Here is a 25175-nt window from a genome sequence, read left to right on the forward strand (position 1 = left end):
TATAAGATTACCTACTATACCGCAGATCCACTAGTCGAAGAGCCAATTAAAATAATAAGCCAAAGGGTTTTATCTAAAGGCCCAAGAGCATTACCTCATTGAAAAGAATAAACAAATTAAAAAACAATATTTTATTTAAAAATATACAAACTTATGGTAACTATATGCAAATTTCGCTGGTAACTATTTAAAAATATCACAATTTTAAAATATCGTTTGCACTATAGCAAATCAATCATCTCCCTTCTGCTTATCTAATTTTTACATGCGTCACTTTTTTTTATCCTTAAATAATCCTTCCGGAAGATCCGATTCATGTACCCTCCTATATGCATTCTGATCCACTCTGGAGGCAAATTAGTAAAGAACGTCTAAAAAACAAATTCGTAATGGAAAAAAAATTGAAAAATTTAAAAACAGAAAAACTCTTACTTGTAGACCATGAGACCAATATCCGCTAGAATCATCCAGTTTTCCCAACATGGACACGGCATACTTGGCATAGCTATCCGGGTCAGGTACAAACAGGCTTTTCTGGTGTATTCTATCGCTGAAATGGTTCATTTTGGTAGCTACGAACATTGGAGCCAAGTGCTGAACGGTGATCCCAAAGGAACTGTATTCGTAGCGGAGGGCTTTAGTGAAATTTTTTATATAGGTCTAAAAATAATAAGGAAAAAATAGTTAAAATGAGTTATTGGATTGGCCTTAGGCGTTTGATGCAGTAAAAAGTTTGAATATAGAAAGTTGGTATTGGAGGCTTCATATAAAGGTGGATCCGCAGTTTATTATAATTGTAATTCAAGGTGTGGCATAAATTTACGAATAAAAAAAACTATTTTGGGAAAAGAGGGAGGAATCTTTCCTGACAAGGGTAGCTATCTAAAGTGAATTTTTAATTGTCCTCTGGATTTACTAAGAGATGTAGCTGTATGCGTGGCTAAATTAATTTTTGTATTTTTGTTTTAATTTGGCTCACGAACTTTATTTTAAAATTGTACACAAAACGACTTATGTGCTAAGGATTGTACTGTCGTGATGTTAGTGTTCACTAAGGTATAAATTAAAATACTCGATGCACAAAAATAATCAAGTAATTTATTTCCACAGTTCACTACTAAACACGATTACTTGCCACTACTAGAAATATTTATTTAGTCCGTATTTATTTATAATGATTAATTTACTACTATTTATGTCAATCTTTGGAGTTATAAAGGTGTATCAGATCGGAAGATCCAGATCCATTCTTTTATTAAGGTATACGTGATAATGGAGTCTTCCTGGTTTGGTAGAGGATACGACTTAACCCATTTGCTAAAGTAGTCCATCATGATCACGGTGTACTTATTACCTATTTTTGATTCGGAAAACGGACCAGTAGCGTGAATAACAATTCCTTTAAAGGTACATCAGACTTTGTACTGACGGGCCTTTTGCTTTATCTGCGGCCCATTACGTGCCACACAATTAAAGCATTTCCTGTAACAATCCCTTACTTCTGCCATTGCTATTGACCCAGTAAAATTTTTCCCTCACTTTTTTCCGGGTCTTTGTTACTTTAAGATGACCTGATATACCGGAATGGATTCCCTCTGTGCCGTCGGGTTTCACGGTGCTCAATATGACGACATTGGGAGAATACTTGGACGACTTCTTCCCAAGTTGGCTTCTGCCCTTTTATTATCCAGACTTGGACTATCCGGATATCGGAATCTTTCTGTTGGTCATTTATAAAATATCAAATTTACCAAGGATCATCTACGATGGTGGTTCTTAACAAATGATCATCTTTCTCCTCAACAAAGTTCGCAGTCCCTGTCTTCTCAATAGGGCATCTGAAGTTTCATGGATTATCTCTACTCGGTATTCAGTGTCAAAGTCTATGTACTGTAGCTCTCCATCTTGCGACCTGATCCTCCGGATTTTTAAAATTTATCAAATAAAACAATTTGGAGGCTGCAAGGTTGCTAGTTATGCTCTGACTAGGACAGCGTCTTACTAAAAGAGCCAATGACTTTTTCTTGTTGGAATTGGGACAGGACCGTTCCTGCCCCTACATTGCTAGCCTCGGTATCCAGTACAAATTTTTCTTCAGAGCCTCTTTTAGTTAATTGAATGCATCCTGACAGTATTGGGACCATTACAATTTTCATTCTCTTTCTGTAAGCCTGCGATGTTGGCAAATCCCTCCACATAGTTTCAGTAGTAAGTGCATAATTCTAAAAAGCGGCGTAGCTTATGCTTCTTTTTGGGAACTTATAAATCTTTGACAGTCTGGACTGTTGCCTTTTAAACCGCAGCCACTCCTTGACTGGAAACGATGCGACAGATACTGCACCTGTGAAACAGATGGTATTTGTTTGGACTCAACTTTAGTTCTGTAATTTTCCTACCACAATAATATCATTAAGGTAGACAGACAAGTCCAGAAGCCAATTTTTTTACGGGAATAGAATAGAATGATAATAGGGTATCCCCGAGAATCTATCCCTAATTCATCTCTAATCCCTCGTGTCGTCACATGGTCCGTATTTTCGACAGAAAAGGTAAGAGAAAATTTGAAGGGAGAGCGTAGCCGTATTGCCAAATATTCCAATCAATCATAGAAGGGTATTTTTGACATTTTAGGTTGCCAGGGAGCTTTGTTTTTAGTAGAGCGGATAACAATTGTATGGGCTGATTCTTAAGCATCTTCTTGGTTTTTCTCAATAATATCCCATGGCAAGAATGCATCTTATTCATCTTGGTCAAAAATTATAAAAACAAAAATACGAGAAAAAAAATTACATTAAATACCCGCGATCGAAGGGAAAATAAACAATATAAATTTATAAACACCAATACCCCATAAAATAAGAAAAACAAAATGGCACATGACATAGGAGCGAAATTAGTACGCTTGTGTTATATACGCTCCCTAAATTGTTCCCCGCAAAAAAAAATCAATAGAAGAAATTTTGTTCTCCGCGGATCAATCTTCCTATCGCTTTTCATTAGAGCGAAGTTCAAGAATACGGATTTTGCGTTCTTAATAAAACCACGTCCAATTTCTATTAACAGTTCTATTCCCCGGTTATAAAGAAATGGACCCCTGGATAGTCCTTTTAAAATCGTTTCCAGCAGCAGTTCATAAGTTGCAGGAGAATTGCATAGTCCAAATGGCATCACGTTAAATTATTGGTGCCTAGGAGTATATATGGACAGAAAGAACAGCTGGAAAACACACATTAAAAAACAAACAAATTCGTACATTGGGACCATTTATGCGATAATTTTCTTCTTTGCAGGAGCAGTGAGCTTTCTTTGAATAATAAACTATTGGTCTACAAGCAGGTTTTGCGTCCGAGTTTACTTTACGCTTCAAACGTTTTCTGGCATACCACGAAAGCAAAGATCAAAAAGCTTCAAGTGTTTCAGAATAAGAGTTTGACGATATTTACTAATAGGCTGCATTAGTAAATCTTTGTATGCACTCACTTACTACTGTAAGGATTGTTGATCTGCACTCTGACTGTAAACGTAATACTATTCGAAAGCAGATAGTTAAAAAACATTTCAAATTTAAGGAAAAAGTAAGGAAGTGTGGACAACACCCTAATAGAAGAATTTCTCCTGAGACCAAGGGAAAACCGGCCGTGGAAAACGTAATGTAATAGTGGCCGCCGAATTCAATTAACATGAGAACAGTTCAACTTATCTAAGTTGAAACCAAGGAAGGAAGGAAGGAATGACTGAGACCGCTAAGTCCTTCGCCTGACTCATTTAAGCTTTGTTTTCTCTCGCGAGGAGTGGGGCTCGGGCCAAAGATAACTGGCAGCCTTTACCCAATTAGGCTTTGAGTAAAGGCTGCCAGTTTGTTTGTTGTTGCACTCATTCCTATCCCGAAATAAGTTCTCCTATAAGAAATCCTTTTATCTAAGCTCAGCACCCAGATGCTACAAAGAAAAGAAGAATAGGAGCCAAATTACCGTAGCACGCAGTTGTAACTGAGAAGAGAGGCAAGAACAATAATAGCTAGTCCGGAAAAAACCTTTTTTAGGTTGGCAAAATTTTCTGTTATCAAACCTTCTTCCACCTTTGCAGAATTTTTCAATATTTGCAACATTTGACCGATATCGCTTGCTATCTTTAGAATATTATTCTTGTACACAAATTAATGACACAATTGTTGCACCTTAGAGGCAGCATAAACGCTCATCAAAGGTAAAGGCTGAAGTTCCGATCCGGAGGATATATTAACGATAGCACCTCGCCCCATATTCTTCATTTCCCCAATGAAAGCTCGGCACATTAACGTGGTGGCACCCACATTAATTTTAATGATGTCCCATAATTCCTCTTCAGGTACTTCGGCCAAGTACATTGGGTACTCATACTGTTTTCCCACGTTGTTTACTAAAAAAGATTGTAATTATTATAAATAACTATTCTTGTTATTATTTAATGATTGTGTAATACTAATAGAAATCCATTTGGTGTGTATAATTATATGGGCACGCTCTTTTAACCATTGCGAAGTGAAACTTTTAAATTTAGAGGTCGAGTGGGGTTTGTGAACTTTCGGTGATTCGGTTATAAAATTATAAATAAAGTGCGAAATCGATTAAATTATTCGCTTAAATAGATGTGTTTCAATTGTAGTCTGATGTAATAATAATTTAATTAAAAATCTGTTTTCTGTTTCGCAATAAAGTTTCGATTAAAGTGTGCAACGTATCAAACTGTAATCAGAAATAAATTGTAACAATAAATGCAAATTGATTTTTATGCATTTTTTAAAAACTTACGAATATAATTGCTTCTAAAATTGTACACTTAATGCTTTTTTAGTTGATAAAAATTGTACTAACATCGTCTTTTGCATGACCAGAAGCTAAAACGTTTTAATAGTGTTCTGTTGTAATTTTGTAATATATCAAACTGTAATTAAAAATAAATTGTAAAAAATAAATATAATCTGATAAAAAAATCGTTCCAGTAGAATTTTCTTAACTTACCTAATATTCCTACTTGCAATTTTTCCAACTTTTCTTTTACCAGATCCACAGCCTTTTTCCCTAATGAAAAATCCGCTTGGATAATTTTGGTTTTTACTGGATAATTTGACTCTAAAAACGAAAAATAATCAAATTAATAGGTAGTTGACATATCACATCTTTGACGGATGACATTATTGACATATGACAGTTTGGCGTGCGACACCTAACAAATACAGTTCAAATTTCCTTACCAATTTCCTTTTGGGTTTTGGTAAGTTTTTCCAGACTTCTGCTTACCAGAACCACGTTTATTCCCTGTTTGGCCAACTGAAACGCGTAAGATCTTCCTATACCATCGGTTGAACCAGTAACCACTAAAAAAGAAAAACTTCTCATGGCAACTGTCAATGTTGTCACGATGACATTTTTTTAGATTTAAATCCTGGTCGAGCAAACGTCGTTCACGCATCGGCTTATGCCCCTTTATTTATTCCTGACACTGACATTTCCCAACCCAATAAAAACGTTAAATTATAATTTCTGTGCCATGAAACGAACATTTTAATGGCCAAAGCAGTTTGCCATTCACCGTAACCTATGTTAAGTATATTCGCGTTGGTGAACCATAATGCACCTCTTGCGAAAACTAGGCCAAAAACGCACCGGCTTGTTGCAAAATCATTAATTAGTTATTCTTTAAATAGTTATAGCGGCGTAATTGCATTGGTTTTAACATTGGCAAAGCTAACCATTATCTTTACCAGATTAACTGGCTATTGCGTTATAGAGCTTTGTTTATATTTACGTCTTTAATGGTTTTGGGAAATTAGATATAAAATAAGAATTAATTTATGTTAGTTTACACAGTACACGGTTTAAGCCCATAAGAACGGTTTTGTACGTACTAAGGACGCATGCAAATCTAGCCTAATATGTTGACAAATGACAAGCTGATTGTTGAAAACTAACAATAAATAACTAACAAAAAAAAACTACAAATAAATACCATCTTGTCAAATTTTCTTAAATTATGATCATTTCTTATGTTCCTTATCTGTAGGCAATAATGACTGTGGAAAAAAAATAAGACAAATTAATTGAAACGAGAAAAACTTACAGAAATTAGATTGGCAGTAAGGTTATTGACGGATGATTGTGTGACCCTATTGACAGATGACAGGTTTACTTAATTGACAGATGACTGTTAGTCCTACGTTGCCGAATTCCCGTAAATTTTAAAACGACTTATGGATAATTTTTGTTAGGATGACATTTAAGTGATTCAAAAAGAGATTTTATTTTAGTTTGTGGTAAGGGTCAGAAGGAATGTTTATGAATGAACATATAAATATTTAAAAATATTTTTCGTTCCAAAATGGTGAAGGCGCTGCTCCAATGTATACTGCTTTATTTTTTCTTGAATAATTAATCGATTCTAAGAAAGTTTGTAGATAACATAAATGTATGTGAAGAGAATTTTTATTATTTTAAATACCAACGACAACAAAATAATTATTACTCATTATGCCATTACGTTGAGGGAAAGAATACAAGTGGCAATGCTCTAATTTATCTGTCATATGTCAATTGTCATCTGTTAGTCCCATTTGAAAGTATTAGAATATATTGCAATACTTTCTTAAGATTTTTTTTTTATTCTTTAAGACTTGTAGGGTAATAACATAATTACATTAGTGATTATATCCAAGAAGAGACTTGACAACATTGTATTAGTTATATCATATGTCAGTTAGACATTTGTCATACTAAACTGGATTGCTAGCTTATTATATTATTGTATATGTAACTTAAGTGAATGAGTTACAGTATATCAAATTTAAAAAATTATTGACGCTTTTAAGGTGTATGAACAACTATTGAAATGTGCTTTTTTATTTATGGAACAAATTGATTACATTGCGAGTAGATCAGAGAATGAAAATGGCAATATTATATTTGATCTGTCATATGCTATATGTCAATTGTCATTAGTTATGTGTCAAACTATTCAGATTTGCCAAGTTAGTATGTTATCGAACTCTTAATTAGGATCTTGAAATACATTGAACAAAATTGGGAAAATCATTATTATTAACTTAAGGTCTTCTGAAAATTAGGTCATGATGTTGCCGGTATATCAGAGAATGGCAACAGTGCATTTATCATATGTCAATTTTCATTAGTTATGTTTGAATCTATTCAAGCTTACCAACTTGGTTCTTCACTTTAATCTCTGTTATTAGAAAACACATCTCGTGAGAGTGATATATTTGTTTCGTCTGTTATATGTCAATTGTCACCTGTCAAACTATTCAGGGTTGCCACCATGGGATGTCACCTTAACTATCACTTATGATCTTCTGAGGTACATCGAATAAAATTGGAAAAATTTATAAATATTTGAAGATCTTTAGCTAAATATTGGATTGGATTTTCATATCCGCTAGTGGAATTCTTCATAAAATTACGTTGCTTGTATAACAAAGACTGGAAATAGCAATATTTTTTTTATCTATTATGAGGCAGTTGTCATCTGTCGTACTAAACACGGTTGCCAACTTAGTACTGTGACATAGTACGTACTATAATTTAGGATCTTCGGATATATTGAATAAAATTGAGAAAAAAATCATTATCTCAAGGGCTTTGGCAGAATATTGGATCATAATTCGTTCCGTTAGTGAAATTCCCTCAAGAATTACGTCATTATGTTGCTGGTATAATAAAGAATTGATCTGTTAGAACATTTGGTCTTTCATATGTCAATTGTCATTAGCCAAATGTCAAAATATTCAGCATATGCACCTACATTAAATAAAATTGGGAAAATTGTCATTATCTTAAAGTCTTTGACTAAATATTAAGTTTTTTATATCCATTAGTGGAGTTTCTGGAAAAGTTACGTCATTACGTTACTAGACTAACAAAGAATAGGAGTGATAACATTTTTTTAATCTGCTATAAATGTCACTTCTTATATTAGTTCCTATATAGGACTAACATATTGCAGCCATCATTTAAAATCTTCAGATACATTGAATAAAATTGAAAACATCATTAATATTTTAAGGTCTTTAGCAGAATATTGGATTGATTGAATATTGGCTGATTACGTCATTACATTCCTGGTATATCAGAGAATGGCAACAATGTGTTTATCATATGTCAATTGTCATGAGTAATGTGTCAAACTATTCAGGGTTACCAACTTGGTCGTCCCTCACCTCAACTGTCACTGATGAGTATGAGTTACATTAAATACAACCAGGAGACTGACCTGACAAAATTCGCGCTATTACGTTGTTGATATATTAAAGAACAGCGGAGCAACATTGCAACTGATCTGTCATGAGCATGACAGATGATATGTGACCTGAATAGTCCCAGGATTGCCAATTTCTTTTTTCTATTCAGGAATATACGCAAAGAATAAAAGACACGGTTTCACTAAGATTGTTTTTTTTTTAATAATTATCAGACAAACAGTCTTTTGTCAAATCCATATGGGTTTAAGGTATAAAGGTTTAAGGTATGGGTTACTGGTTTTTAAATTCTTTTTAAGTGATAAAAGCGGATCAAACGTTTAATTACAGGGTTTCTTTATACAGCCATTTCTTACAGTTTGTTTCCATTTCGACACGTAAAAAGTTTAGAGGCAATACGTACTGTCTGACATAGAAAAACACTATTATTACCCATGATGAAGAATGTTTACATATTTTATTGTTTTAAAACCATAAGAAATTCATGGGCATCAATGCCAATGTTAACAACAGTAACAAAAAAAAAAAACAATTTGAAATGTAGGTCATTCATCGCATAAAATTTGAATCTTTGCGGTTATTTATGACATAACATATGTAATTATGGACTGATAATGGATTTATTACTGCAAGTTTTCTTACACTTAAGCATAAAGGTTACGATAACGAAACTTTATTCTAATTTTTTGTAATTTAGTTCTCTTGGAATGGATTTTTTAGACGAATACCCTATATCACTTAAGTTTAAATAACTATATAGTTAACTTACGTGCCCAAGGGCCGTACTTCTTCACAAGTGAGTTTTCCTCATTGGGCAGGAACAAGGGGGCCAACATAGCCCTGGAAAATTGCAATAAGGTCCATATTATGTCCATAAAATAAACAAAGATGGTGAGCATGCCTATTAGAGCCAAACCCCATATCGGGAGCGAGCAGAGGTTCATTTTATGTCTGAAAATAATAATAAAAATATTAATTATGAAAAGAAAAATAATAATAATAATCATATAAAACCCCTAATAGAATTAGTAAACCTATACAGAACTAACGTCAGACTTCTGTAATGCATAACAAAATCAATGAAAAAATGAAAAACCGATCTGAATCTCAAGACCAAGGACGAAAACATGACTATGAAGGACTAAAAAATACGGTGAGGTATCTATTAAGAGGATTCATTATCTTCTTTGCTCTTCTGATGGCCCTGTACCTACTGAGCGCTGCATAGGATACACCTGCAAAATCGAGAAGATACAGCTTTTTCTGTACATTGATGACCTCAATCTTACTTCAAGATTGCACGAGGAACTAATGGAATAAATCCAACAGATAAAAGAGTTTAGCAACAACTTTCTTCAGCTAAAAGAATAAAAAGACAGTTATCTCGACATCGTACACAGGCACAACCAAAGAAAATCTGTCTGGGACAAATAGAAGACACCAACCCAGTAGAACCTGAAGCAAGAAGAGTAAAGATGAAAAAGAAAATAAAGGAACGAATGAAACAGAAAGAGAAAAAGTTGGATGGACAAATAGCAGAAGAATCTGAAAAGAATACTGTAAATATACCGTTAAGTTGGAAATGATTGACGAGCACGAACGTAAAAAGCGAAATAGGGCGCTCATCACTGCTTATGAAAAACAAACGCTTGTCCCAAACTAAATGCAGGTCAAAATAATGAAAACAGTCAATGACCCTATGTGTAGACTTTGCCGGATACACAATGAGACCATAGAAGACCATGTAGTGTTAGGCAATTCTATACTAGCAAAAAGGGCTTACTTGGAGGAAAGTATACGATGTGTTAGGAAATAAAAGGAAGGAGAAGGAAAATAGGAAATAAACAGTTTATTTATTTTCTCGGTCTGCTCGATGATAGGTTATAATTATATTGCATCGAAAAATCTAGAATTATCGGGTGCCAGCAGTTCTTGGTAGCTCGGGTCCACTGTTCTCGGTAACCGCTGACGCTAACACCGCAAGCGCAAAGCCCAATAAACGGGGGAAGGGGATCAGTCGAGTAGTGGTCGTTGCCCTGAAACGTTCGTAGAGCTCCCGTTTCGCGTACGGCGAAAAGTTAAAAATGAGAAGTTGCTCATTGTCCTCTGTTTAACCCCTAATGCCCAAAACGGGTCTCTCTCTCTCTAACTCTTTATTTTGCCCTACATTTATTGTCTAGTAGTCTATAGTCTATAGTCTATAATAATAGTGGTAACCTAGTGCGGGTTCATCACACTCTCTAAACTCTTTAAATATTTTACTAATTACATAAAAACGTTCCCGGTCGTCGTTAGTTGGTGTGAAGTTGACGTATGGTAACTGTTGACCTAGAATTATAGACATAAGTAAATTGTTGTTAGTTTTTTAAGGAATGAAATTAGTGAGTGTAATAAAATCAGTGAAAGTAGCAAGTGTAAATAAAGTAGAGTTAGTACAAGTGGTTAGAGACAGTTTATAGAGACTGCATATAGACAGCGGAAAAAGTGGTAATTTAAGTCTACCCAATTACTGTTATTCCAAGTTCCAGTGACTACTAATAGATGTACATATTTAGAAAATAAATGTGTTTCATTTATTAGATTACAATTAATTCTTCAAGGGAAGAATTATACAGTGCACCGCTTCTTCATAGACACAATTATACAATTGTGTTCCCCTTGTGTTTGGGGAAGACGCCACAGAGCAAATCTCCCCCGATCACGATGTACCAGCTGGAAAAAGTGGTACGAGCAAGCTCTATAACCTTCCGTAAACACACAGATTCAACGCGAGTGATCCATCAACCAAATATTACCCAACATATGCCAACTTACAGATATTGCTATTCCATTTGATTATAACATTACAGAAAAAAAAAGTGGAAATGATTTCCAATATAAAGACCTTCAAATTATGGCACGAAGACTGTGCAACATGAAAGTCACAGTAGTTTCAATAGTAAATAGAACCACAGGATTTGTCTCACATTAAATACCTGAAGCCATCAAAGAACTACTTGGCGCTAAAAATCATCCCTCCAGAAAATCTCGTGGTGAGAACCCCGCATCTCATACGTAAAGTGCTAAAGAGTATCTCGTAAGAGTCAAAAAATTGTGCAGGACCAATCTAACTAGCAAGAACATGTTGAAATCAAAACACCATGCTGTTACCATTTCTCACGTACCCCTCAGGAGTCACCTCTGGACGGAAAACATCATAAGGAAGTCGAGAACCGAGACTCTACACTGCAAGCACTCTCACTGAATGACACCTCCTCGCGATGAGGGAGGTAAAGGAGTTATAGACATCAAGAACCTTTACAGAAACAATTCATGCTGTTAAGAATCTACTTTTATCAGCATAGTGAGGTGTTACTCCTCCATCGAAGTATGTGCTTTGCAGATAAGAGATATACGCTGCTCAATCTTGCAAGTGAGAAGAGACAAGGAAATAAAAAGATACGCAGCAAGGAGGAAAAACATCGGGAATGGGCACTGTATATTAGAGAAATCGTTATAAACTCGATCAGCCTTTTGTCGATAAAATTATATCGAACGCGTGGTTAAAGAGAGGAGAAGAAATAAAAGGCTTTGCCACCAGCTAATCAACACGAAGAACAACTTGAAGCATATTATAAAAGACCTACAATAGGAGATGATGGCAGCAGCCCGCAGTTTGCTTGTCTAAACCGACTCTCTACACTACACAGTCATCTAATAAAACCTTTACTACTAGAGGGACCTAGGGCGATATATTTATAAAAATGCTCTTCATTATGTACGTCTCAACTGACTATTACAGGTCCTATATAAAATCGACTCGTGTATTGTGTTAATTATTCTTGGAGAAATTACGAGACAGTTTTACCACTAACCAAAACTCTTTATTTTTAATCTCGACACGTGTTTCGCTAACGATGTTAGCATCAGGAGAAGATTAAAGCTAAGTGTTAATCTTCTCCCGAAGATGCTATAAAGAGTTTTGGTAAGTGATAAAACTGTCTCGTAATTTGAGCGTCACACCCAAGGTTTCAACCATAGGACCAATCCTGGAGAACGTACTGTCCACATAGCGTACCACAATCCAATTAAGTGAAGAAAGCTGTAACAAAAAACAGACCCTACCCTAATCAAAAGAGGTAATTACTAAAATGATCTCTGGTCCTCCAGAACCTCAGAATCCCTCTGAGTTTCCACCTTTCTTTTCGGCTTTTAATCCTTTATCACACCGATTAAACTTTAATAGCTAAGACTGAGATTCGGTATGAAAAACAATAATAGATGAATTGCGAAAATCAATCATCTGCTATTGATGAATGACCTTAAACTGTTAACCGGCACAAAAAATTAACTAGAGTAACTACTTAAAATCGTAGAATAATTTTCTACTACTATCACTATGTACCTCGGATTAGATAAGGGGCGTATACTAAATACAGTAAAAAGAGAAATGACACAAGTCCAGGATGTTAATAGCATTGAAGCAATGCAAACAGGAGACTCCTATAATTATCACGAAATTAAGCAAGCTCAAAGAATTAACCACCACGAAATAAAGCTAGAATTATCCAACAACAAAAAATCCAAAAAAGAAAACAAAAGCTGTTAAAAACTTAACTTAATAACCAGAATCTAATAAAAGTTATTAGTATGTTACCGCTTAGCTACTCTTTTGACATCATCAACTTGAGGCAAACATAAATTGTGAAATTAAAGCGAATTATGCTTGAGCACAAACCAAAAACAACATCCTAAAAGTGCGATAGAAAGAACAATGTTACCATGATGTGAAGTTGAAAGAGGAATAGTGGATCTTGGATTTCAATTAGATTAGCATATACAAAACTTAAGAAAATATTTCGATAGCATGATATAATCGTCAAACCGCCCCCAAGTAATCTGCCAGGTCGACGATTTTAACTAAAAGAGAGAAAAATTCGAACTTACCATTTTACCAAAAATGAGAAAATCCAGATGTGGAAGCAGAAACCCCAACATGGGAGACACTACAATCAGATTAACCAAGATTATGCCGAGAAATCAACGCCGAACTACTAGTTGATCTCGAGACCATTGTTTGCTTAAACAGAAGGTTTCATCTTGGCAATTCAACACCAAACAATTGCAACAAGAAACTGCGTTATCATGGGAGGGGGCCAAATTTTTGTCATTAGCAAAAAATGCCCATTAAGAACTATCAATAAAACTACATTTATTCGAAATGCAGAAAGTATCTACTATAGTAAAGTATCTACTATATACTATACATACACTCCTAGCTTTATCCTAAAAAACGACCACTATAAGCTCTATTGGGACCATACGCAGCTTACGGATCAAATCATATGGTTCATCGTTTCATCAACCAACCAGATAATGTAGGTTGCAGTAATGAAGGTCAAACACTAAAAATCAGTTTTTCCTCTTATGTGCAATATTGAATATTCAATTTACATAAGTAACAATAAAAACCAATATCATATTTCAAATTGCCGTTTAATTGGCCAATAATCATGTTACATAAATGTCTATTAACAATTTAACCACCGGATACTGATAGAGAAAGTATAAATTAAATGAATTGTTAAATTATAGAAAATTATTAGAAATCCTTATGGTTCATTAATTACTTATTAAATTTAATTATGGTGGCTCTCTTTTGTTTCTACTGATGCATTGTTAGTTAGCTTATTATGTTTCTTTTTCTGACCACACAATGATGTTTGATGATACAACGATGATGACACTTTTTAACATACAATAGGTAAAGTCTTATAAACTAATTAGTTCGGGTAAATTGCACCCAATTAAAGCCCTTAAATCTGAAATTTTGTATCTCTTTATATAGAAACTTTATTGCATAAGACTGTCGTTTTCGTTTGTCCTGGTACAACCTTGATCGTAGGTACGTATCAAAATAAACCACGACCGTCGATAGAATAGTTCTTAAGCGGTTTTATCGATACATGGAGAACCGTTCTTGGGTTTCGAAATTTTTTCTCGTGTTTTCTTTTGTCAATAACTACTAACACTTGAAAAGTGGGTGAAGGTAACAAGAGTTACGCACCAGCTTCTTCTTTTTTGAATTTGGTCATCGCCATCAATCTCATGATCCATCGTTAGATTATCGTTTTTTTTATTTGGAGAGAGAGAGAGACATTACAAGTTGATAATGGTCTCCAACAGACGAAATAGGCGTATCATTAATTTTAAATCACTATAGGCCTAGGGCCTAGGAAAGTGAAAAAATGTCTCTGTATAAATTCAAATTGAATTTGTCGTTTTTTATGATTTATCCGAGAATTTTTTTAAAATTTTTAAAAGGGATTTTAATGTGTACAGCAGGAAAGAGAGGCAGGGAGCCTCTTGTTATGTGCGTTTTTTTATTAAAAAAGGATTATTTAACTCAGGAACACCTGCCTTAACTATGTGTAAGAATTATATAATTTGCCATTTGTGTTTAACATTAAGATCCCTTTGCTGATATTACATTATGGTTTAACTGTTAAAAGAATTCAAGAATAAATAATATTAAGAATATTCGTTTATTTGTAATGGTGCATATTTTTGTCTCTAAACATTGTTTGACATATTTGAATATATTTTGACGTATAACGAAAAGGTACATTATACGTCAAAATATAATAGAAAATAAAAAGAAAAGTTGTCAAACAAAGCTTTCTACAATTTTAACTATAAATCGCACAAAGGTATATCGTAAGTTCAGAGAACGGAGACCTATTCTAAATTTCATTTTGTTCTACAGTTAATTCAGGTGCTTTATTAATTTATAGGTTAGTATAGACAACCATTATGCAACACTACCCTTTGCTCCATATTCAACCATTTGGCATCCTTCATTTTATAACTTATTATAGAGCCAACTTTTCTTATAGCGTCTTATACCTAAACCTACGGCAAAATTTGTGCACTCTTTGTGTATGGTTCTTTTCAATTTTAGTTTAACATGGGCAAAAACTACTTCACAAAAGTCAAAGTGGGATAAAACGAAACTCAGACAGCATAATTTTCAATTTGTTAGATATTATTCTATGAAGTTAGAACATTTTAGAATTTGCATATGATTTTTTTAGGCAACATGTGATATGTTCAGAAAAATATAATAGATCACTATTTATAATTAAACTTACATTTCGAGCAGATTGCACAGAAGGCAGCAGTTCACAATAATTGAAACATTTATAAGAACTTCCAATTGTTGTCTATTTCTAGCTATAATAACTATATTAATTTATGATTTCGCTGGATCAATCGAAAGACCATGTGAAGCATCATTTCTAGAATATCTTTTAATATTAAAATATTAACAGCGTAATAGTTTAGCCTAATTAGCTTTAATCTAATAGATTAAAGCTAAACTTCAACTGCGTATTATCAGCATATTGATAGATATGGTTGGCAATGTTTTCAAATTTTAACTATATAAAAAGTATATATGCAAAATAATAAGGGCCCTAGAACAGAGTTCTGCCACAGTATATTTTATCTCTTTCCGAAACACCTGTATTTGTTTTTAAATATTGAATCCGATTTTTTAAATATTTACGAATAAGTTCAAAAGCTTATGTAGAATAACCAATATAGAGTAATTTGGTGCATATCAGTTTATGATTTATTTCATCAAAGGCCTTCGAATAATCCAGCAAAATGATGTCTTATCCAAGTCAATCTCTCGATGAATATCATCTATTACATGAAACAATGCTGAAGCATACCCATATCCAGGACAAATTCCTGATTGTCTGGTAAGCTTTTTCCATTTCTCAGAAAATATAAATCCAAAAAACGTGTTTATGATATGTACCAGATAGTATAAGAGGACAACATAAAAAAGCTATTTAACATTTAATCTTCTGAATGTAAGGCATTTGATTTTTGGCAATTTCTGTAAGATACTTAAAGTCTTTTCATCTATTAGTGAAAATTTGAACTCAGTTTTAAAATTGGTAACTAGATTAGTAGAGTAGCATACAAGTAACTTATATTATTAGCGGCATTATTATGTAGGGAATTAAAGTATCATAAATCTCCAAAATAACATTAGTAAAATAATCGACTTTAACATTTACAATTTCATAGTCTTGAATAGGAGTAATTTTTAAAATATGTATAAATAAGCTAAAAACAATTTTGATGACTTTAATATATGTATGTATTTTTTTCGGATTTAGCTTTTAATTTTTTTGATTAAATTTTTCTGTAAAGCCTCTGAACATGCATAAAATTTGCTTGGTACAATTTTATTACAAAATTGGAGGTAAAAAAGTACAAAATATTAATAGAACTTTGAACTATTTAAAAAAAAATTGTACTAGAAGCGCCTTGTGCATGGCCACCTCACAATTTCCACTATTAGAAGTTTCTTAGTGATCGATAATATAAGAAGAAATACAATATTCGTGTGACAAAGTAATTAAGCTTACAAGATAAAATTTTGCAGTATTATCTTCAATTGTTTCAATAGTTTAACTTGGATTTTATATCAATATTTTAACTGTCAAATCTAGAAATCATGGCCAGCATGACACATAATCAAGAGATTCTCTGTGATATGACTGTATTAAATTGTTTTTGGTGATTTTCAGCCTTTCAATAAAACCTTCTCTATATTCACTTCTTATTTTGAAAATTATTGATTGACATTCTATACATTATTAAACCACTTTATATATTCATTGTTAAGTTCTTTGGTTCAAAATATAAATATTCTTAATTTTTATCTACTATGCCAATTTTAGTGTGAAAGAGTCAATTTTTAGGTAAGGAAGCTTAGAAAAGCAGACTGAACTATTTTTTTTTTTGTTTTTTTTAGTAAGCCTATTTGATGTTGGTAATCCTTGATTGCTTCACTATAAGGAGATTTGTAAGTAGTTTTAGTTATATAAGAAATATATATATAAGAAATATTTATATATATATATATATATATATATATATATATATATATATATATATATATATATGTGTATAATATATATATATATATATAAGTGTCATTATAATGCACGAAATGTCAGTGAAAATAAAAATGTGGAAGTAGGTTGGAGGACTCATTTGTCATTTTTAGTGAGATAAAATCACAAATAATCGTTTGATTTCGTTTTTCCATACTTATATAGAGTTTCCAAATTAATTTCTTTTTTGAGGAACTGATGTGTTTTATTATAATCTTACGTATTCCTGATTTCATATATTTCTGCGCTAATTACGCATTATTAATTTAAGCAAAAAAAATTAGTTGTAGGTCGTATTTAAAATTATAAAACACTTCCTTTATAACACGAAGGTACTTCGTACCCACGTTTCTCTTTGGTCTACCCAATACTTTGTTTGTTTTTCAAATTGGCACCCTATAAGTTATTAGGCACATCTGACGATTAATTCATTTTTAATTTATAAGCTAATAATTAAACAATCTGCAACATAGTGATGTGATAGTCGGCAACGTGGCAAGAATTATGCCCATTGATGAACATTCACGTACTTAACTCACTAACTTAAGTAAATGAGTATACATATATGTCAGTACATACATTAAGTTTGTTTTACTCTAATGATAGATCAAAGATTATATAAGTCTGATGTTTTAGGGGTCGATCTTAAGGGATGTTTTATTCACTAAAATTACATGTAGAAGTGTAAAATAAATATGCATTTACATTGTAAAAATGAACTGTATTAACATAGCTATGGCACACTCACTCATATGTTAAGCCAAAAATGTTAAAGGTTGTTTATTGAATGTGCTATGACTATGACATAAAAGAGTATTTTTTTTATTATTAATTAGAAAAATGTTTTTTTGTTTGTACATATTTTGAAAAACACTGAAATAGGTGTCCAATTTAATTGTCCAGAGAATATTTGTGCAAAAGTGGTACCTAATAAAGTTTTTGAATAATGAACATTTTGTACAAGTGTGTTTTTTTTTCAATTAATATTTTTAAAAATATGTTTTTTCCAAGTTCTTGTACCGATTTGGAAAAACGCTGAATTAGGTGTTTTTTTTTGTCCAGAAAATATTTGTTTTGAGAGTTGTACCTAGTTAAATTTATGAGTTACAAACATTCTGTATAATTTTTTTTTGTTTAATTAATATTTTTTGGACATATTTTGAGAAACGCTAAAATATGTGTATATATAGTCAAATTGTCCAAAAAATATTTGTGCAAAATCCCAAAATTGCACGTAGTAAAGTTTATGAGAATTACAAAATACAATTATTTTTGTTTTATTTAATATTTTTTTACATTTTTTTATCTTTTTAAAACATATTTAAAAAAGAATAGAAAAATATAGAAAATTTGCAAAAATATAAAAAATATTTTTACAAATTTGCAAAGTTGTACCTAGTCAAATTTTATGAGTTATGAACATTTGGTTTAACTATTTTTTATTAATTAATATTTTTACATTTTTTTTCTCAAATTCTTGTACATATATTAAAAACGCTGTATTAGGGATCCAGTTAAATTGTCCAGAGAATAATTTACAAAATTTAAAAATTGTAATTAGTCTAGTTTTTCAATTATGAACATTTTGTATCGCCAATCGTACAAACTCGTTGACCCCGTTGCGCAACAAATCTAGCACTATCTTGAACTTTGGTTCAAATTGCAAGAACACGACTGCAATGTCCCCCTGGGGCAGCGAGTGACTGCATTTTGTATATTTTTTTCTCAGTGCATTAGAATAACATACATACTCTTACGCAATTTCCTTTTTAAAATCATATTGCCCAATATTGAATATTAGGATTAAATGAGTGGGCGCATTTTTGTTTAAATCTCACATTAGATTAAAGAAGAATTACGTAAATGCAATCATTACCATGCAAATATCCGTCGGTTATCTATATAAAACCTTATAAAGTTATAGATTTATTTAATGGTTGCTTGTCTTACTTGAAGTTAATGAATGAGTTGTATCAAGCAGTTGAAAAGAGTGAAGTTTTTATTGAAAATCAATCAGAAATTGTCAGTTTTCTGACAAGCAAAAGACCTTTTTAAGAAAATTTATATAACTTAGGATAATTTGTTCATAAAGAAGTGTACCATTAAATTATTTATTAAATTAAGGTAAAGAGCTTATAGAAATGATATTAAAATTATGAAACGAAAAATTGTATTTTAACCGTATTTTAAGAAATTTTGCTAAACATTCAATTATCCGTGAATAAAATGCTTACTTTAAAAGTTTATCAGAAACACAGGGTAAACGACTTTGGAACACTGTAAAGAAATAAAATATTGTACATAGCACTAATTGTAAAATTCCTCTTTATTTAAATAGTGCTAATATATTTAATAACTATTTTGCTCATTGTAGTAATTTACCTGATAGCACTTCAAATAACCTCATTCATTTTTATCAGAATAATATTAACTCTAACGTTATTATTAATAAGCTTAGTTTAGATTAAATGGATGAATAAACTGTAGCAAAGCTAGTGAGTTTAATCAGTATCAACTCTGTTGAGAAGATAATCTTTCTCTAAGAGATTTAATGTGAAAAAAACGCTTTTAATTTACAGAGGTATTTTAGAAAATACATTTCCTGACTTGTAGAAAAAGCTATTAATAAGCCATTAGCTAAAGTTGTCAATCCTAAAAAGCTTAAAGATTTAATGCCTATAGTATTTTACCGGCTGTTTCCAAAATTTGGACAAAATATTCATATTCAGATAATTACATTTTGTAGCTCTTACAATATCATGTCAAGCTCACAATTCGGTTTTTGTAAACAGTTCAGTACAACTACTGTGTTTTCTAGACTTTAGTAACACATTTGATACACTTAACAATAATAACTAAACACTAATAACATAGGGGAGGCTGGCCTAAAATGACATACTAGGGTAAAACAACATAGGTATAAAATCTCCAACTTGGCAACAGTATTTTTCGGAATAACTTTATGTCAACAGTGTCTCGGCATGTCTTTATATTACGCGTATTAAAAATATCGAGATTAGTTTGGCATTAACGTTCATAGGGCATGCTTTGTATTTTTTCAAGTCTACAAAATGTTTGTGTTTTAAAACAGAAGATTTAACTAAACTATTTAAAGTTTAATTTTTTACGCTCTAACCTAATTACAGGTATGTATAAATCTTATTTATTGGTAACATTTTTTTTGATAAATAACATTTTTATAAATAAACATGTGTTTGTGGTGCAAGTTGGGTAAAATGACATAGGACCTATATGGCTAAAATGACATAGTATGTCATTTTGCCCTTATTTTTTTACAGTTTCTCAAAATGAATTATTTCTTCTAATTTTTTTTAGAATGGTTGGAAATTAAGAAAAACCACGCATCAGTCTTGGGATTCGTTACAGATGCAAAAAGCTATTGCGGCAGTACAAAATGGAGAAATAAGCTGGCTCAAAGCTTCAAAAAGATTTGGCGTACCCCAGGCTACGCTAAGAAGACGAGCATCAGACAAAAATAAAAGAGTCAAAGCTACTGATAAGGGTCTAGGCCGATACGAAACCACGTTTTCCGTAGAGTTAGAGAGGGACCTAATTCAACATATCAAATATTGGAATCTTGTTTATTTGGTTTATCATGCGATGAAGTTCGTTCCTTGGCGTATCAACTGGCAGAAAGAAATGGAATTGCACACAGGTTCAACTCAACTACTAAAATGGCTGGTTGGGATTGGCTACGTGGATTTAGGTCCAGAAACCCCGATATATCTCTTAGAAAGCCTGAAGCTACTTCGGTCGCTAGAGCACAATTCTTTGCTCCAAATTGCTAATTTTCTTAGAACTTTTCAATAGACAATTAAAAAAGAGCATATCAACCCTACGCGCATTTGGAATGTAGACTAATCTGGCCTGTCTACTGTCCAAAAACCTAGCCAAATACTTGCTACCAAAGGTCGAAAACAAGTTGGCCTAATTTCAAGTGCTGAAAGGGGGCAGCATATTACAGCTGTGGTTTGCATGAGCGCAGCAGGAGCCTTGGATATCATTTGTATTATGTTAATATCAGTTGCATTGGATTTTAAGTTGTTTAAAATAATACCAACATCCTCCATTGTAGTAAAAAGAAAATAAATCAACTTTTAACTTCTTTCTCTCTCTCTCTCTGATGTAAAGTATATGCCAGAACTGAAGTCAGGAGAGTCTCCATGGGTGCTTGCGGACCTAGTACAAGTGGCTCGCAGGGTGTTAAACCCAAGGTTTCTACTAAACCATTGAAATCTAATTCAAACATCGGTAACATGACTGTCACCAATGGGACAAGACGCAACAATAGCAATTCCCTCAAAGCCCCGGTCGGCGGTTCCCTGACCTCTCCCTTTGATGTAGTTAAGGACCAGATGTCATCTCTTCTGAACAAACAGAATGTAAACACCAAAAATGTTATTGCATTATTTTTAAATATGCTCAATATTATGCTTGATCAGAGAACTGAATTGCATGAGACTGCAGGAAATACGCAACCTGACTAAAGAAAAATCAGAGCGTATTGAAAGTCTGGAACAGAAAGTACCTTGAAACAGGCGGTAAGTGACCTTCAAGTAGCCTTTTTTAGATCTAATTCTCAGAGTGAAGGTGAAAACAGAGCACTCATTGCCTCAGATACAGCTGGCGATTTTTTTAAGGAATTTGAAGAGCGAAAGCGGCGATCTAAGAATATCATGCTGTACAATGTGACTGAGTCGACATCTGAGGATGCTAGAGAGAAAGTGGCATTTGATACGAACAAAGTTAGAAGCTTGCTTCAGAACGTGGTGGAGGACATCCCCATCATTAATTTTTTCCAGAAAAAACTGGAAAAAGGAACTGACCGATGAGGCTCACTTAGGTACATTGGGAATACCTCAGGAGATTTTTCTAAAATGGATGCAACATTTTAGAGAATATTCTAATCCTTCAAAGGCAAATAAAGTGTTACTTCTGGTTGATGGTCATGCTAGCCATAAAACTCTAGATGTTACAAGATTTGCTAAAGAAAATGGACTAGAAATGATATGTTTCTCACCTCATTGCACCCACCGGCTGCAACCTTTAGATGTGTGCTTTTTTGGGCCATTAAAAACATTTTATGATCAAGAAGTTACAAAATGGCTAAAATGTCATCCAGGCAGAACTGTTTCTTCATATCAGATTGGCGGGTTATTTGCTGAAGCATATGGAAAAGCAGCTACAAAAATGCTGTAAGTGGGTTTATGAAAACAGGAATATGGCCGCTAAACCCGATATATTTCCTGATTATCTGTTTAACCCTGCAATGGTCACAGATAGATATCAAGATGGTGATACTCAAGTGGCTAACCATTCATTGAATATAAACAATATTTCAGTTATTCGCCCACAAGACATTTCCCCTCTTCCAAGTTCATCCGGGATACAAGCAAATCCAAGAAAGCGGAAGGCAGAAGGAACCAAAGTGCTTAAGAGTACCCCAATATTAGAGGAACTTAAAGCTAGAGAAGCGGAAAAACAAGCTGCTGAATTTCGCAAAGCCGCGAAACGAACCAAAAAAAATTTAACTCATTTAGTTGAAAGCCCTGAAAGTTTAAAAGAAGTTATTCAAATCAAAGAAGTTGCCAAAGAAAGTAAAAACCGCATAATACCTAAGGCTGCCATAGTAGCATCCGAACACTTTGTCCCAATGGACGAAAACTCTGATAATGAAGAGCCGTTTCAAGATAAAGACGACGAAGATGATCCACCCTGCCTATATTGTAACAGTTTGTACTCTATGTCCAAATCCAAGGAAACATGGGTTAGATGTCAATCGTGCTCGAAATGGGCACATTGTGAGTGTGCTGGTATTTCTAAAAGAAGCAAACAATATGTATGTGAACTTTGTTAGTTTTAACTTGTAATGACCTTATGTACCTATGTAAGTTTCTTATGTCATTTTACCCAAGTATGCTTGGGTAAAATGACACATTTACATATTTCTTTTTATATTTTTTTCACCAGGATTATTCATTTATTAAAAAAAAATTAGGTTATATTCTTATTATAATAATTCATATTATAATAATAAATTACTAACGATTTTGTATGTTTACATTAAAAGAATAAAAAATTAATAAGCAAAAATAAAGTGGTATGTCATTTTAGGCCAGTCTCTCCTAATATATATATATATATATATGCTTATGCTTCGGTATATTCTTCATTGGTATATTATATGATGAAGAAAGCAATTAAAATTTAAATGTCAAACTTTAACAATATGTATTAGTGTGATTTATGAAGCTTTATGAAGCTATGGAAATGACTTAATATATTTCTATTAAAAAAAGAACGTGCACAGGAAACAAATGACAAATAATCGTCAAATCGCGTAAATGTTTGTGTTTGTTAAAATCGGGAACATTTTAAACACGTTCTATAAAATCCATATTGTTTATTAATTTAATTTCGTACTTAAAAAAGGGGGCCTTTTTGTTTAAAATTGATCAGGAAATTGTTTTTTTTTTAACAAAAAAGTAGGAAACTACACCGACAAAAAAAGTTTTAAACCATTAGAGGTGCAACAAAACCACACTCTGATGGCGACAGTGAAAAAGTGTGCATATTCAGATTTCTCATCCTAAAAAACCCCTAGATACAAATGTTTAAAGTAATACGTTAAGCAATTTTCATAAATTTAAAAAAATTTAATACTAGAGCTAGACTTTACTATCCTATAGGTCGGTATCGGAGCAATTTCGGACTAAGATAAGTTGCTTTAAATCGCCCTATTTTGATCTCAGGAATATGTAGTGAGATTTTGTAAATACCCTTTGGGCAATAGACTAAAATCGTACAACCGTATATGAGCGATCTTTTGGATTTATGGCTATTCAAATGTGAATTCATTTATTTGCTATGCAAAAAAGTACTCTTTTTATAGATTTAAAAAAATAATCAAAGGTTCCTTTTAGAATTTTAAATCAATACATAATACATGATATGCATTCAAAGTTTCTTCATATAATATCGGTTATGTATCGTTTCTGTTAAAATTAAGATGCATGCCTATTTGCTGCTAATGACATGCCTTTTTATTTTTTTGAAATGAAAAGTGTTATTCATCCCTACCCAATCTAATCATCAGAAAACATCATAATCAGAAAACCTTTAAAGTTCCAAAAACTGAGACTTTGGATCAAGGTTATTTGGTATCAAACAATACCCAATTACCAATAAAAACTACTTAACTATTAAAAATTAATAATAGATTACAATTGCAAAATCAAATTAAATTATTTAAAAAGTAAGGATGTTTTTATAACAATATTTCTTTTATATTTTCATTGAAAATTTACCTTAAAAAATTCACCAAAAATAAATCACATCACAAAACTGTGCTCAAATAAACATAAACATTAATAATAAATTCTTATCACGAAGCGATTTAAACGCGACGTCAATACCCGACGCAATGATAAATTATTTAATAAAACATAACGCGGTGCCCCCTTCTTGCTCCCGCTTGACATCGCTGACCCCCGCGGCCTGCTGGGGCTCCCTTTCGCCCGTTAATTATAACGTTTGGTGCCTCAGAATATTCACATTCTAATATAAATAAAATTTTATTTAGATTTTTTAGCTTTTCTGTTTTGAGAGATGTTCCAGAGATGTTTGCTTAGGGTATGAAGACCATTCTTATAATAAAATGTTTCCAGAATATCCTTGGAGTAAAAAATCATTTTTTATCAAAGTATTGTAAAAGTATATTTTTCTTCTTCTTGAGTTCTTCGTTGGATTCCAAGAAATTGATTCTACTAACTGGCTCAGCTCTACTTTTTCTTCTAACTGGTTTAGAATTCTAAAATTATGTGAGAAAATGTCATAATTTTAAAATTAGCATCCCGGATTGCAAGAATTAATTTTCTTTAATTTTTTTTTTGTTTTATTTTCTCTTCTTGCACTGGTTTCAATAATTTATGTCTTTGTCTATTAACTGGCTTAAT

At 32.6% G+C, this 25175-nt stretch overlaps 2 protein-coding genes across 3 annotated transcripts in view; both read right to left on the bottom strand.

Annotated features, from left to right (window-relative positions):
- The window catches only part of LOC126740629 (THO complex subunit 5 homolog), a 259584-nt gene that overhangs the window by 127249 nt on the left and 107160 nt on the right, over positions 1-25175 (bottom strand). The gene's annotated exons all lie outside the window — the stretch shown is intronic.
- LOC126740786 (inactive hydroxysteroid dehydrogenase-like protein 1) lies at positions 117-24675 on the bottom strand. 2 transcript variants are annotated; one of them, XM_050446959.1, is made up of 7 exons: positions 24528-24675; positions 9015-9196; positions 5234-5356; positions 5001-5111; positions 4178-4398; positions 433-660; positions 117-371 (listed from the first exon to the last, which is right to left on the bottom strand). In XM_050446959.1, the coding sequence occupies exons 2-7, from the start codon at positions 9187-9189 to the stop codon at positions 255-257; spliced, it is 975 nt and encodes a 324-aa protein (XP_050302916.1). In that variant the 5' UTR covers positions 9190-9196; positions 24528-24675; the 3' UTR covers positions 117-254. The 2 variants fall into 2 exon arrangements, with proteins under 2 accessions (XP_050302916.1, XP_050302925.1); XM_050446968.1 differs by lacking the exon at positions 24528-24675 and adding an exon at positions 13496-13608.

This window comes from Anthonomus grandis, chromosome 1, assembly GCF_022605725.1.
Source record: "Anthonomus grandis grandis chromosome 1, icAntGran1.3, whole genome shotgun sequence".
In the NCBI taxonomy this organism is placed as follows: Eukaryota; Metazoa; Arthropoda; class Insecta; order Coleoptera; family Curculionidae; genus Anthonomus; species Anthonomus grandis.